This window comes from Artemia franciscana, chromosome 20, assembly GCF_032884065.1.
Source record: "Artemia franciscana chromosome 20, ASM3288406v1, whole genome shotgun sequence".
NCBI classification, from domain to species: Eukaryota; Metazoa; Arthropoda; class Branchiopoda; order Anostraca; family Artemiidae; genus Artemia; species Artemia franciscana.
This window is the reverse complement of record NC_088882.1, coordinates 19,321,970-19,335,421: the sequence shown is the minus strand read 5'-3', so window position 1 is coordinate 19,335,421 and position 13,452 is coordinate 19,321,970. Positions and strand designations below refer to the sequence as shown.

Below are 13,452 nucleotides of genomic sequence, written 5' to 3'. Positions count from 1 at the left end.
CTTTAGACTATTTTGAATAAAATGACTATCTCAAAATTTCCATTGGGTTAATTTCGGGACAATACGACGTGTTTGGAGGGAGGGGTAGCTGCCCCGCAATTACTTTGACTCTTAAAAAGGGGACTAGAAATTCTGATTACCAATTCAATGATCCCCCTGCAAATTTTATACAATCACTCTTTCTATAAAACACCTTACATGTCACAGGACATAGCTTACAACCCTTGCCCTGAGGACAGTGGGGGTTGCCATACTGTGCCCAAATCATTCTTTAGTTATGCAGTGCTACTGCGCTGCCTATAATTAAGTAAATGTGTGATGTTTAGAAGTAAATGATATTATGTTCGTCGGAATTATATGAAATTTATACGCAAAAGAAATTTATGGGGTTGTTTGAAACTCTTGAAATATTTGGAATGAACAAAACAAACATCTCATTCGTTTCTGAAATGGGGACCGATATTGCTTTTCAGTTTTGCAGAAAAAACTTATCAAAGACATTGTCTTCTCTGTAATGTTCGAGAAAACTAAACAAGCGTACGGTGATAGGATCCAAAAAATGTAAGTGTATATTTGCTAAAAATACCAAATGATAATTGGGTATTAGATTCACGTTGATTGACAAGAAACTGACGGATGTGCTTTGTTTATTCGTTTTCAAACACTTATGGTAGCTATCAGCTATTTTATTGAACAAAGATATTTTATTGTGTTCTAAAATATTTTCATTTCAAGAATGCAAATATACAAATCATAGCTTTACATTATATGGATAAATATGATTTACTATTACCAAAATTACAACAAAATGTCAGACAAAACAGCACAGGTATCACAGTCTAAAGAAGTCACGTAAAAAGGTCTCATCTTGGCAGAACCTCGTCAGGTCCTGGAAGCACTTACTGTGAGCATTTTCGTCAACAATCTGTGATTCCTTTGTCTGAGACACTTTCCACTTCTTTGTTAATAGATAATTTGCAACCCAGAGGAAGCCACACTAAAAAAAAATCAGCTTAGTAAAAGCCCTTAGGTGTCAGACTAAACTAATCTAAGAGTTCTAAAAAATAGTATATGTTTCAAGTCAACTTTATTAGCATTTGACCATAAATAACTTTTCAAAATCAAGTTGCTGGAACCGTCTAAAGTTGGACCCCCTTTGTTGATGAAGGAATTTAGAAATAGAAAAACCTGAGAGACAATGTTTTACATCAAGATTAAAAACCTATTTTCTTTTCAAAATTAAATGAGGTTTTAGCGTTCGATTAAAAATAACAATTAAACATAAGAGGCAAAAACTAAACAAATGTACGGTGATGGGATCCATTTATTCGTCCCCAAACCATCTCATAGCATTGGAACAGCTCCAACCTTTTATACTCAGCCTTTCCTCGTCAGAGCATTCATCAGAGACTTGGTCAGATTCATTTGGTCTGACGTTTGACACTAAAAGTCAGAAATCAAAAGAAAACTGAACGTGGTCAGATTGGCAATCACGAGCCTGAATATTTGTCAGGTTTCAAAAGCCAACAATGAGCAAAAATAAAATAAAAAGTAAATAAAGAAATAGGGCCTTATGACAGTGAAATTAAAATAAGAGAAATATGTCAGTAATATTTGGCTAGTAGATACAAAAGGGAAAAGAAAAGTGAAAGTAAACAAAACAAATGAATAAGCAATATGAAATTAAAAAAAAAGGATCGTGAGGCAAAACAGTTGCCTCTACTTAGGAAGGAGTGATCTACTCTACTCTACGAAGGAGTGATCGGATCTTAATGAAATTTGAATTCTGGAAGGATATCGTGTTTCAGAGCTCTTATTTTAAATTTCTACTGGATCCGGTGACATTGGGGGGGATTGAGGGGGGAACCTAAAATCTTGGAAAACACTTAGAGTGGAAGGATCGGAATGAAAGTTGGTGGGAAAAATAAGCACAAGTCCTAGATACGTGATTAACATAACCAGAACGGATCCACTCACCTTGGGGGAGTTGGAGGGGGGAGGATTGATTCTGAAAAACTAGAAAAAAGGACGAATATCTAGGACTTGTGCTTATTTTTCCCACCAAATTTCATTCCGATCCCTCCACTCTAAGTGTTTTCCAAGATTTTAGGTTCCCCCCTCAATCCACCCCCAATGTCACCGGATCCAGTAGAAATTTAAAATAAGAGCTCTGAAACACGATATCCTTCCAAAATTCAAATTTCATTAAGATCCGATCACTCCTTCGTGAGTGAAAAATACCTCATTTTTCTAATTTGTTCAGAATGACCCCCCCCCCAACTCCTTCAAAGAGAGCAGATCCGTCCCGGTTATTTCAATCACGTATCTAGGACTTGTGCTTATTTTCCCCACCAAGTTTCATCCCAATCCCTCCGCTCTAAGCGTTTTCCAAGATTTTACGTCCCCCATCGATTCCCCCCAATGTCACCGGATCCAGTCGGGATTTAAAATAAGAACTCTGAGACACGATAGCCTTCCAAACTTCAAATTTCATTATGATCCAATCACTCCTTCGTAAGTTAAAAATACCTCATTTTTTCTACTTCCCCCCCCCCTGATGGTCAAATCGAGAAAACGACTATTTCTATTTTAATCTGGTCGGATCCCTGATACGCCTGCCCAGTTTCATCGTCCTAGCTTGCCTGGAAGTGCCTGAAGTAGCAAAACCGGGACAGACAGACAGAAAGACAGACCGACAGAATTTGCGATCGCTATATGTCACTTGGTTAATAACAAGTGCCATAAAAAACCCAAAAGAACTAAAAGAAAGTAACAAGAGCTTAGAGCTCATATGGCACTTGTGACGAGGTCAGAAGAGCCAAGAGCCAAGAGCTCATATGGTATGAGCTCTAGCATTATAGATTGATTTAAAAGGAAAATCAGAGGCTTAATGCCGGTCGGTATTGAAAATAAGAGCTCTGAGACACAAGGTCCTTCTAATTCATTAAGATCCGATCACCCACTCGTAAGTTAAAAATACCTCAATTTTTCCAATTTTTCCTCTCCAGATGGTCGAATTGGAGAAAACGGCTTTATCAAGTCAATTTGTGCAGCTCCCTGAAACGCCTACCAATTTTCATCGTCCTAGCACGTCCAGAAGCACCAAACTCGCCAAAGCACTGAACCCCACCCCCTAGCTCCCCCAAAGAGAGCGGATCCAGTCCGGTTACGTCAATCACGTATCTACAACATTGGCTTATTCTACCCACCAAGTTTCATCCCGATCTCTCCACTCTAAGCGTTTTCCAAGATTTCCAGTTTCCCCCTCCAACTCCCCCCATTTTCAACAGATCTGTTCGGGAATAGAAGTAAGAGCTCTGAGACATGAGGTCCTTCTAAATATCAAATTTCATGAACATTCGGTCATCCGTTCTTAAGTTAAAAATACTTCAATTTTTCTGATTTTTCCAATTAAACAACCCCCGGCTCCCCCAAAGACAATGGATCTATTCCAATTATGTCAATCACGTATCTATAGCTTGTGCATATTCTTCCCATCACGTTTCTTCCCGATCTCTCCACTCTAAGCGCTTTCCATGATTTCTGTTTCCCCACTCCAACTCTCCATATCCCAAGATCCAATTCGTATTGAACATGGCGCATCTGAGACATAATCTTCTTCTATATATCAAATTTCATTAAAATCTGATCACCCATTCGTAAGATACCTCAATTTTCAAGTTTTCTAAGAATTCAGGTTTCCCCCTCCTACTCCCCCCAATGTCACTGGATCTGGTCGGGCAGTATTCTAGGTATACGTTTCTGAAACTACGAACAAAGTACTCTGTATATAGAAAGTTCTTTACAAGCTGAAGATATAAAAATCGAGGTGGTAAAAAGCCATACAGAAAAAAATTAAATAAGAACAAAGCTGATGAATATACGAGACAAAACCGGTGGCGGTAACCCCTCTTCAGTAAATCCCTCTTCATATGTTCCATGGGTCACGTTTCCACGTGCACTATTTTTGAAAGTGAAAATCTATTATATTCTGTTCCAAGAAAAGTTCAAGTTCATGTTCTTTTATGCTTTGATTATATATATTTAAAACTATTCACATAACATACCCGACAGGGAGACTGGCTCGAAAGCCGGGAGACAATACAAACGGTATAAACAAACAAACCCAGAAGAAACGGATGTCATCACACTTCTCACTCTATCTCACACCAAAAAATAAGTGCCAAAAAACAATTATTAAAATTATTGTCATTATTTATCCGATAGCTAAAAGGCCGGGAGCTTCTCACAAATTAATATTTACTAATTGGCAGAGCTTTGACTTTAGTTTTTAATGTTAATAACGATAAACTCTGATAAAAAAAAAAAAGATTCATATGTGTTCCAATAATTTGTAATAATATTTTTAGGCGAAAATCTAGACCGTTCGGAGACAATGAAAGGCACACGGAGTTTATTTAAAGGACTACAAATATTGTATGGTCAGACTGAGGGAGGGCCTGGAAAAAATGATTTAAAGCAATCTGGTAGCAGATCCTTTAGATAACGGACACGGAAAAGTATACATTGAAAAGCTAAAATTTGTCTAGCCGGAATTATTAATATGAAATAACTGTAAAGACTCTTAGTCGAAGATTTACCAGGAAGAGGAACTGGGAAATAAAATAACATCTTAAAGATTCTCATTGCTTTATTTTGTAACTTCGCAATAGGAGAAATATGTGACTAAAACGTGCTCAAATAAATAATCGAGCAATAATCAATACAGGAATTAACAAGAGAAAAATAAATTAATTTTAAAGCACAAAAAGGAAGAACAAATTAAGACGCTTCATTACACCTACGGTACTTCCTAACTTAAGCCTTAGGCTAGTGATATAAGCTTTCCAGCTTAAATTCTGGTCAACAATGACTCCAAGATACCCAGTTGTTTGCACTCTATTTATTTTTATTACTCAACCTCCAAATGTGACTTCAACCTCTTGTAACGTTGGTACTGCAGTAGAAGTTCTTGAAAAAAACACAAAAAGAGTCTTTGAAGTGTTGACAACCAATTTGTTACGATGGAACCAGTGAAGCATCGTTCCCAGTAATAATTCGAAATTTGATTTTAGAGATTGATGATCTATGTCGCAAGTAGAGTTTGCTGTATCATCAGCAAACAGTAGACTGAGATCCATATCAGTCTTATGGCAAGTTAGGCTTAGAGGAAGATCGTTTACATAGATAAGAAATAACAGCGGTCCCAGTATGGACCCCTGAGAATTAGATACAGCATTAGATAGGTTTTCCTCTTCTGAAATTCGCATCCAAATATTTGTTTTCTGTCCTTGAGGAAAGATTCAATTAGAAGACTCGCTTGTCCTCTAACACCGCAATTATATAGCTTAGATAGTAGGAATTTATGAGAAATGGTGTCGAAAGCTTTTTTTATGTCAACGAATATTGTTCCAGGTAACAGACCTTTATCCATGGCATCACTCAAAAATTATAAAGCGTAAGAATTATGCTATCAGAGTATGATCTTACCTTGCTGCCTTGTAAGTCCCTCGTAGGTACAGGCCTTCTCTCTGTTCTTTATATACATTTTTACTGTTGCACAGAAGAGAAAAATATAGATAATTATCATTATGTTCAAAAATATATGAAGACAATTTTGTTAGTTACTTACTTCGACTTAACACATATATTAGAATGTAAATTGTTCCAAAAGACACAGACAATAATAAATTAGTTTTAAGATCTAATGTCATGGAGCTATAATTACACTGATTACCATGGTTAAATTTGACAGATCCTGTAAAAAGAGGATCATCTAAGGAAAAAGGAAAATCTGTTTATCTTGTGCTTGGCTTCTCTGAAATATTTTATTTTATGTTCTAACATTATTTCCTTATCAAATAGACATGCTAAAACGACAACTTGTGTAGAATACGTGACTGGGACGGTGTTGAGTGAAGAAACAAGAGCGAAGAACTCATATTGCACTTGTGACGAGGTCGGAAGAGCCAAGAGCTTCTTCCCATTAAGTTTCATTACGATCCCTCCACTCTAAGCGTTTTCCAAGATTTCAGGTTTTCCTTCCAACTCCGCCAATATCACCGGATCCGGTCGGGATTTAAAATAAGAGCTCTGAGAAGCGATATCCTTCTTAACAACAAACTCCATTAAGATCCGATCACCGGTTCATAAGTTAAAAATACCTCGTTTTTCTAATTTTTCCAAATTAACCGTCCCCCCCACTCCCCTCCAGATGGTCGAATCGGAGAAAAGACTATTTCTAATTTAATCTAGTTTTGTCCCTGATACGCCTGCCAAATTTCATGGTCCTAGCTTATCTGGAAGTGCCCAAACTAGCAAAACCGAGACAGACAGACCGACAGAACTTGTGATCGCTATATGTCACTTGGTGAATACGAAGTACCAAAAAAAAAAAAAATCACATGATAGGGGAAAACAAAAAATGACCTTTATTTTACTACGTTCTATTGGTCATCAGTTCAAAGAAATAGATACTCCTATGGCTTTCAGACCCGTCAGAAGGAATTTTGATGTCAGAATCTTTGTTCTTTAATGCTATTTTGCAAGTCAAAAAGAAGATATAACGAATAAAAAATCTGCAAAAAAGTTTAGACTAGTCGATCAGGTGTTAGGTAGTTTTAGGACGCGTGCAACAGCTTTCAGGTTCGTGTTATATAACTTGTAAAAGGAACAAAGAAAAATATTCTAAGAAATTCAAAACCTTTGACTAAAATCACATACCGGCATCCTAAGTCCATTTTTTTCAATTAGAGGAAGACCATAATCCGACGAGCCAAAGTTACTGTCGGCATTCGAAGAGCCAACTTTTGAGAAATATGACAGTCTGTTGGATATTGACACTGTAGAATCCTTTTCTGGAGCAATTGGCATCACTAGGAATGAGTACCCAGTGGCATGTACGTATTGCACTTGAAAGCGACGAGTATTTTCAAATATTGAAGGTATGTAGCTAAATCGTCGGGCAACAGCATCATGAAGTAGCCACAGTCGGTGAAGCCAATGACTGGCCGGAAATTCTAAAATTTAAAGAAATACCGATAAGAATGTTCTCAGAAAGGATCAATCTTCAAGACAACAAAAAAAAACGCAGAAAGAATACTCAGTATACTTATCGGGCCGACCATACTGCCCGACCTAAGTCGGGCAGTAGAATACTTATTTTTGGACTTTTCTACTTCCAAAAATTAAATCTACTTATCTACATAATTTCTACTCATTCTCGGAGGCATCTACTTACTTTCTACTTATTTTCGAATGCTTAAATATTCGTGACAGCCAGTTATTTTGGCTTTGAATCTGTTGAACTGTAATTGTATAATGTTTTATAGAATGGAAGGGTGCAATTGTTTTTAGCAGCGGCATCTTTGTCAGGAGCGGAATATTCCATATATCAATGATAATATATTTCCTAAAAGGACTGGCCTGGAAGCCATTTGGTTTATTTCATAGCCTGTTTATAATCGTATATACTTTGGATCGTATTAATTAGGCCATTCTCGTTAAAACTACCAGAGTTAGTGACGTATTATTCGCCAGTTTACTTACTATCTACTGTCAGCAGCTGAAGAGCCATTGAGATAGTAAAACGTGGCAAGTCCGGACACGCCGCTAAATGGAGTAGCGGAAAAATGAAAGCGGGAAAACGAGCCGTTAGTGCTGGCTTTTCCATTTCCATTTTTCCACTTTTACAATTCCTTTTTCTGGTGTCCAGAGGTCCCTAAACACGGAAAAGTGGACCAAAGCTGGAGAGTCTGGACGGACGTTACCAGAAAAGGTAAAGCAGTAAATTTGGAACTGATCAGCCATGGCTACCATTGTCTGTTTCAGTCTATTGGAGTCTGTTTCTGTCACACTATTCTCCTCACCAATTAGATACATACATCTCTTGAATCTGGTCTGATATTTGCTGCTCTTCTTCTCGATGTACGAAGAGCATTTGATTCAATAACACACAAGATTCTTCTTTGGAAACTATCCCATATTGGAATACGAGGTAGTACTTATTCTTGGTTTCTATCATTTTGATCTGTTCGAGTTACCTCGGTTGATCCTCTCTTTTCCAAACCGTCTAAAATAGAGTTTTATGTTCCACAAGGATTTGCCATTGGGCAGATACTCTTTTTAATGTAGTTTAATGACCTCATAATTGCAGTAAAAATCTAAAATCTATCACTTGCTGTCCTTTTCATCAACTTGGAACTATCACTAATTTTGACAAGGGTTCGTACGTCTCCGATACACTTATAGCTTTTGCGGATGACAGTACTCTTGGCATAGCCGGTAGAACTGAGTCGATCTCCATTCAAACACGATTGCCCTTTTCGAACAAGTTACTCAGTGGTTTGATGTTAATTATCTTGCCTTAAATGTCGGAGTCATGCTTTCTTATTTTCTCATGAGTTTTAAGGGCTTGTTCTGTTTAAATGAAATATAGGTATCGAGGGGTTCCCTTAATAGATCTAAGGATCGTTACGTTCAATTTCTAAACACCCTGATAGATGAAAATCTCTCCTTTAAGCCTCATATTGACCTTATTAAAATGAGAGTCTTGTAAAGCCTTGGAATCCTTGAAAAATGAAGCAAATTTTCTGAGGGCCAATTCATAGAATCCTATTCTACGGCCAAGTTCAGCCTGATGTTTCATACTGCTCTGTTATCTGGATATCAACTTTTCCCTCATCAATGAAGCCACCTTTAAAACTACATGATAAAGCAAGGACCCTTATACAGGATACTAACTGTTCCCTACTTAAACCTTTGCTTGACTTGAGATCTCTATATTTCCTATCTTGTGTGTCTCCCATTTTTTTGAGATTACATACTCCGTCAATGCGGTCTGACTTTAAACCTATGATAGCTTGTAACATGATTTGGAACACTTTCGCAAAGTCTGCAAGAGGTTGCAACACGTTTGGTAACCTCAAAAAGTATGTTAGAGATTTTCGTACAAATAATTGATTTTTTCCCTCGGTTCTCCGATGAGTTGATGTTTCCAGACTGGTCTGCACTTGTCTGCACACTGACGTCTGCACTTTATTTGTGTGGGTGAGTCATATTACTCCCTTCCCTAGATTGGATTTTTTTTAGGGGGGGGATTGTTTGGTGATATGAGTTTGTTATTTAAAAAATGTTTAATGAATGTATTTGTTTAATTTTTTTTTAGTTTTGTTACTTCCCAGTTTTGTCTTTTTCAATAAATTCAATTAAATTCAATCACTTTCTAGCAAAACGCTAAATTCGGAGGACTAGGAAAAAAGCACAAAACCAAAGTGTTGCTTCTGCAACACAACTAGCTTAATCGAATAAATTTAGGCATAAAAAGATGAGAAAAAAAAACCACAAACATAATGCAGAAAAACAAAACAATTCATATCTGAAAAACGACAATTATGGTTTTTATTAAACATGTTCTGTATGATAATCGAAGCACAAGTAGTAACTGATATGTTCTATTGTGAATGTCCCAGTTGTTTTTGAATGAGAAGTGAACTCAAATATATGTATAGATATAAAGATAGATAGACAAACTTTTATTTTCACAAAAATTTTCATGGCACTGCCAAATTTCTTTGGTATAGTCAAATTAATAAGCGACGAAAAAAAGAAAAAATTTTTAATTAATCCTCCTGATTTTCGTTATGCATTTTTACAAAACTAGGCATAAGACTCTTAGCTAATCGCTGGTGGGCACAGCGTACCGGCTGAAGTTTCTCAACAGGCACTGCAACCCTGCACGGGAGTCGTTTTTTTGTGGATTGAGGGGGGAAAAGGGTTTTGTGGAATGAGGATCAGAGATTTTCTTCCGAAATGCATGCAGAGCTTCTCTCTTCTTTTTTCCACAGTTTGCATTTTAAACTTCGTCAGCAGCTCTTCATACGACATATCTACTTGCTTCAAAACTATGCATAGTAGTCATGCTACCTTATATTGTTCCTTGAATCATCGAATTGGACTTTTAGTTTTTGCTTCATCTTATTTTGTCCCGCTGATTAAAGATGTGAGACGGTTCTCACTAAAATTGGGTCTTCGGGTACCCAGGTCGTGGCCCTTTGGGAACCAAAGTTGGGACAGTAATTTGACAATTTCGGGGCCAAAAGGCATCGAATGCCGGTAAAGCGGCTTACTAATCCCAGTACCAGTAAACGCAATAGATGTAGTTTCTGTTCCGACAATTCTTTTATCTTAAATTGGTTCCGATCAGTGGCCCAAATTCACGAAAATGTAGAAGGGATATAATTTTTTTTTCCATGAAGACAGATACAAAATTTCCAAAGTTAGGACGGGGCGTCTGGGATTTTTGCAAAATTATTAGACAAAAAATGTATTTTTCAAAATATAGGGTAGGAGACAAATTATGAATCCTCCCTCATCCTCCAAATTGGGGTGACTGATCAAAGGCGTAGGACCACTAGGAAATTTGCCCTTAACTTTTCTTTGGTTAGAACATACAAGGATAATTTAAAGCAGACAGAAACGTTTCATTTTATGACTGTATTTTCAGACCCTAGGGGAAGAGTGTGTGTGTGTGTGGGAGGGGGGGTAGAGGCTGTATATCAATGAATATTTGTTCCTGTTTTCTTCCATCAACATTATCGACAATATTTCCTCAGTAAAATTATTTTTAAAAGTAAGAATCCCATCGTTACTTCTCATATATGCTATCACGTTACCTAAAATAGTTAGTGATTTTCTTGAGGACTAAATTACAAATCGGATTTTACATAGCTTCAAGTTCTTGGGTGCCAAAATTGATCCCTCTTTTCAGTCATAGAGGCTCAACCCGGTTGGTAAAGCAACGATCATTTTGCCTATGTAAACCGAAAAAATTCGAGTTTTTACAAAAATGTGCGCACAAAGTCTCTTGTTATTGTCTTTGGAAAGCTCACTGTCTTATTAAAATTTTTGCCCATTTTTAATATATTCATACTTTTATGAAATCGTAATATTAAACGCAATAAGGCAAATAAATCATGCAGTTTAAATATCAAGAAAAAAAGACAGAGGAGGTAAAACGAAGTAACAAAAATTGCAATTTAGGTATTGCTCAGCATTTAGAGGTCGATGTAACTCAATTTACTCCTGAAATTTTTCTTATTTTTTTTAATATTCATATTTATCTTTTCTTATATATTGGTATTTTACTTTGCTTCTTTTCTTTTGCCTCTTTTTTTTCTTCTTTCTATATATATATATATATATATATATATATATATATATATATATATATATATATATATATATATATATATATATATATATATATATATATATATATATATATATATATATATATATATATATATATATATATATATATATATATATATATATATATATATTATATCTCTTACATTTATATTTTTATATCTATTTTTTTCTGATTTTCTTATATTTTATATTATATTTTCTTCTATCATTTTCTTTTATTCTTAGTGTCCGTCAAAGAACTAGGTTGACTCTTAAATTTTTATGATATAATTACCTACATTAAGGGCTAGTGCTTAAAAAAAGATATTTTCACTGAGTAATATATAATTTATATAATAACATAATAACACTAAAAGTTTTTGTAATAATAAGGCCATTCCCTAAAATTACGGGTTACCGCCAAAAAAAAAAAAAAAATAAATAAAATTGTCACTTTGATTTTCTTCACGAAAATAAATCAATGATATTGGCCACTTATGAATAGGTTTTCAGACTTTACAAACAAAGAGATTAATTCTTCTCTCCCTATATTTGCTGTGACACAACTCTAATTGTGAGTGCAAAAACGACTGAGTGGTTGGTTACTTCATTGTCTAATATTATTCACTAGATATCTATCTGGGTGAGGTGCAATAAGATTGCTATTAGTCACAATAAGTCTCTTTTTATAGTTTTTAAACGGTCTGGTAATTGATATCCATGGATATGTTGAGTTGAAGCTGGGGGCTTTCAATATGGAGGAGGTCAAGTGTTTGATATCTTACTATTATTGTGGATGAATCACTCTCATTTAAAGGTCACACTGAGAAACTTTCAAATATATTAGCTAGAAATACTGGTATAATTCGAAAAACTTAAAAATTGTTTCTCGAAGGACATTCTACTAAATTTCAGTTTAATCCATCCCTATATTTTCATTGGTGTTCAATATGGCCGAAGACTTCCTAAATCCTTCAACCGGTCCAAGGTTTGCAAAATATATTATTTTATACAAAATACATTCAAATATATTAGAATGTTCTTTATTATAAACCCTTCTGAACCGTGTCGTGAGGCTTGTCTTAAGTTGAAGATACTTCCAGCGGCTGTTCTCCCCGATTTTTATACAGGTGTTTTTAGGTATAATTGAGTCAAAGGTGAGTCTGCTTCTTTTACTAGTGTGCTCACCCATGTTAATGAGTTTCATCTCCATGACACAATGCCAATGGATAAAATTTTGTTAATAATTTTGATTACGTCTAGGTCTGGTTTTTCTCTTGTTTTTAGAGAGGCTAAGTTATGGAATTCGTTAGATAAGTGACATTAAAAGTAGTTGTGATTTAAGTGAATTTAAAAAGTTGTTGATAAATTGATTATTTTCTATGTATGATTTTAATGATTAAACTAATATGATATATAATTAATAGAACAAAATGGTATTAAATCGTTGATATAAGTACTTTTATTTTGATTGACGTGTGACAAGGAAGGAGTTGAGTGTTATGTTAGTAGTATTTAGTAGTAATATGTTAGTATGTATTTTTTTTGTGGATTGGTTTGATTATCCCCCCTCCATATCATGCTATGGCATTTGGAGGGAATATATTTATGCTAAGATTTTTGTCAATAATTGATATTCAGTTAAATAAATAAAACTGCGTAATATATAATTGTTAAGAAGCCAATTTAACCAAATCTGTTACAAAATGTGCTTAAGAGAATTCTCAAAACCCAAGAGCAAACACCACACAAATTCTGAATTTTTTTTGACCAGACGACTGGAGCCTGCATCTCATCTTCAACCTTATTTTTTTTTTGTCTGTTAAGGGGATCGATCCTACTTGCCTTTGATCTCTTAATATACTACAGAAAGATCTCCAAAGAAAGAGCTACTTACTTTCAAGGCATTCTTCTATAACCTTGACATTCATTGGTATAGTCAAAGGTGCACGAAAAGGATCACACCGCCCGCTGTTGCCAATAAAAAGTGGATCCATTGGCATAGGAACCAAAAGGAAGCCATTAATTTGTGCTTTTCTAACCCAGCCTAAAACCTGGAAAAATATAAAATGCAAAAAACATTGTTGAAGAAAATTCTGAGTATATAAAAACTAAAGAAAGATGTAAAACAAATTAACTCTTACTCTATAATTGTAATAAACCCTAGGATGTATAAAAACAAAAGAAAACGCTAAAACGACAAAATTTTTACTTTATAATTTCTCTATGATTCCAATAATGAGATTTTCATGTTTTCTTCTA

The 13,452-nt window shown here is 35.3% G+C and overlaps 1 protein-coding gene across 3 annotated transcripts in view; it reads right to left on the bottom strand.

The window, feature by feature from the left end:
- Positions 1 to 764: 764 nt before the first annotated feature.
- LOC136039854 (GATOR complex protein Iml1-like) overlaps positions 765 to 13,452 on the bottom strand; it is a 104,730-nt gene continuing 92,042 nt past the window's right edge. For all 3 annotated transcript variants that reach the window (XM_065723788.1, XM_065723790.1, XM_065723789.1), the window contains 3 exons: positions 13,088 to 13,244; positions 6,724 to 7,019; positions 765 to 997 (listed from right to left, as the gene is read on the bottom strand). In XM_065723788.1, the coding sequence (XP_065579860.1) occupies positions 833 to 997; positions 6,724 to 7,019; positions 13,088 to 13,244 (618 nt within the window). In that variant the 3' untranslated portion in view covers positions 765 to 832. The remainder of the gene's footprint in view (positions 998 to 6,723; positions 7,020 to 13,087; positions 13,245 to 13,452) is intronic.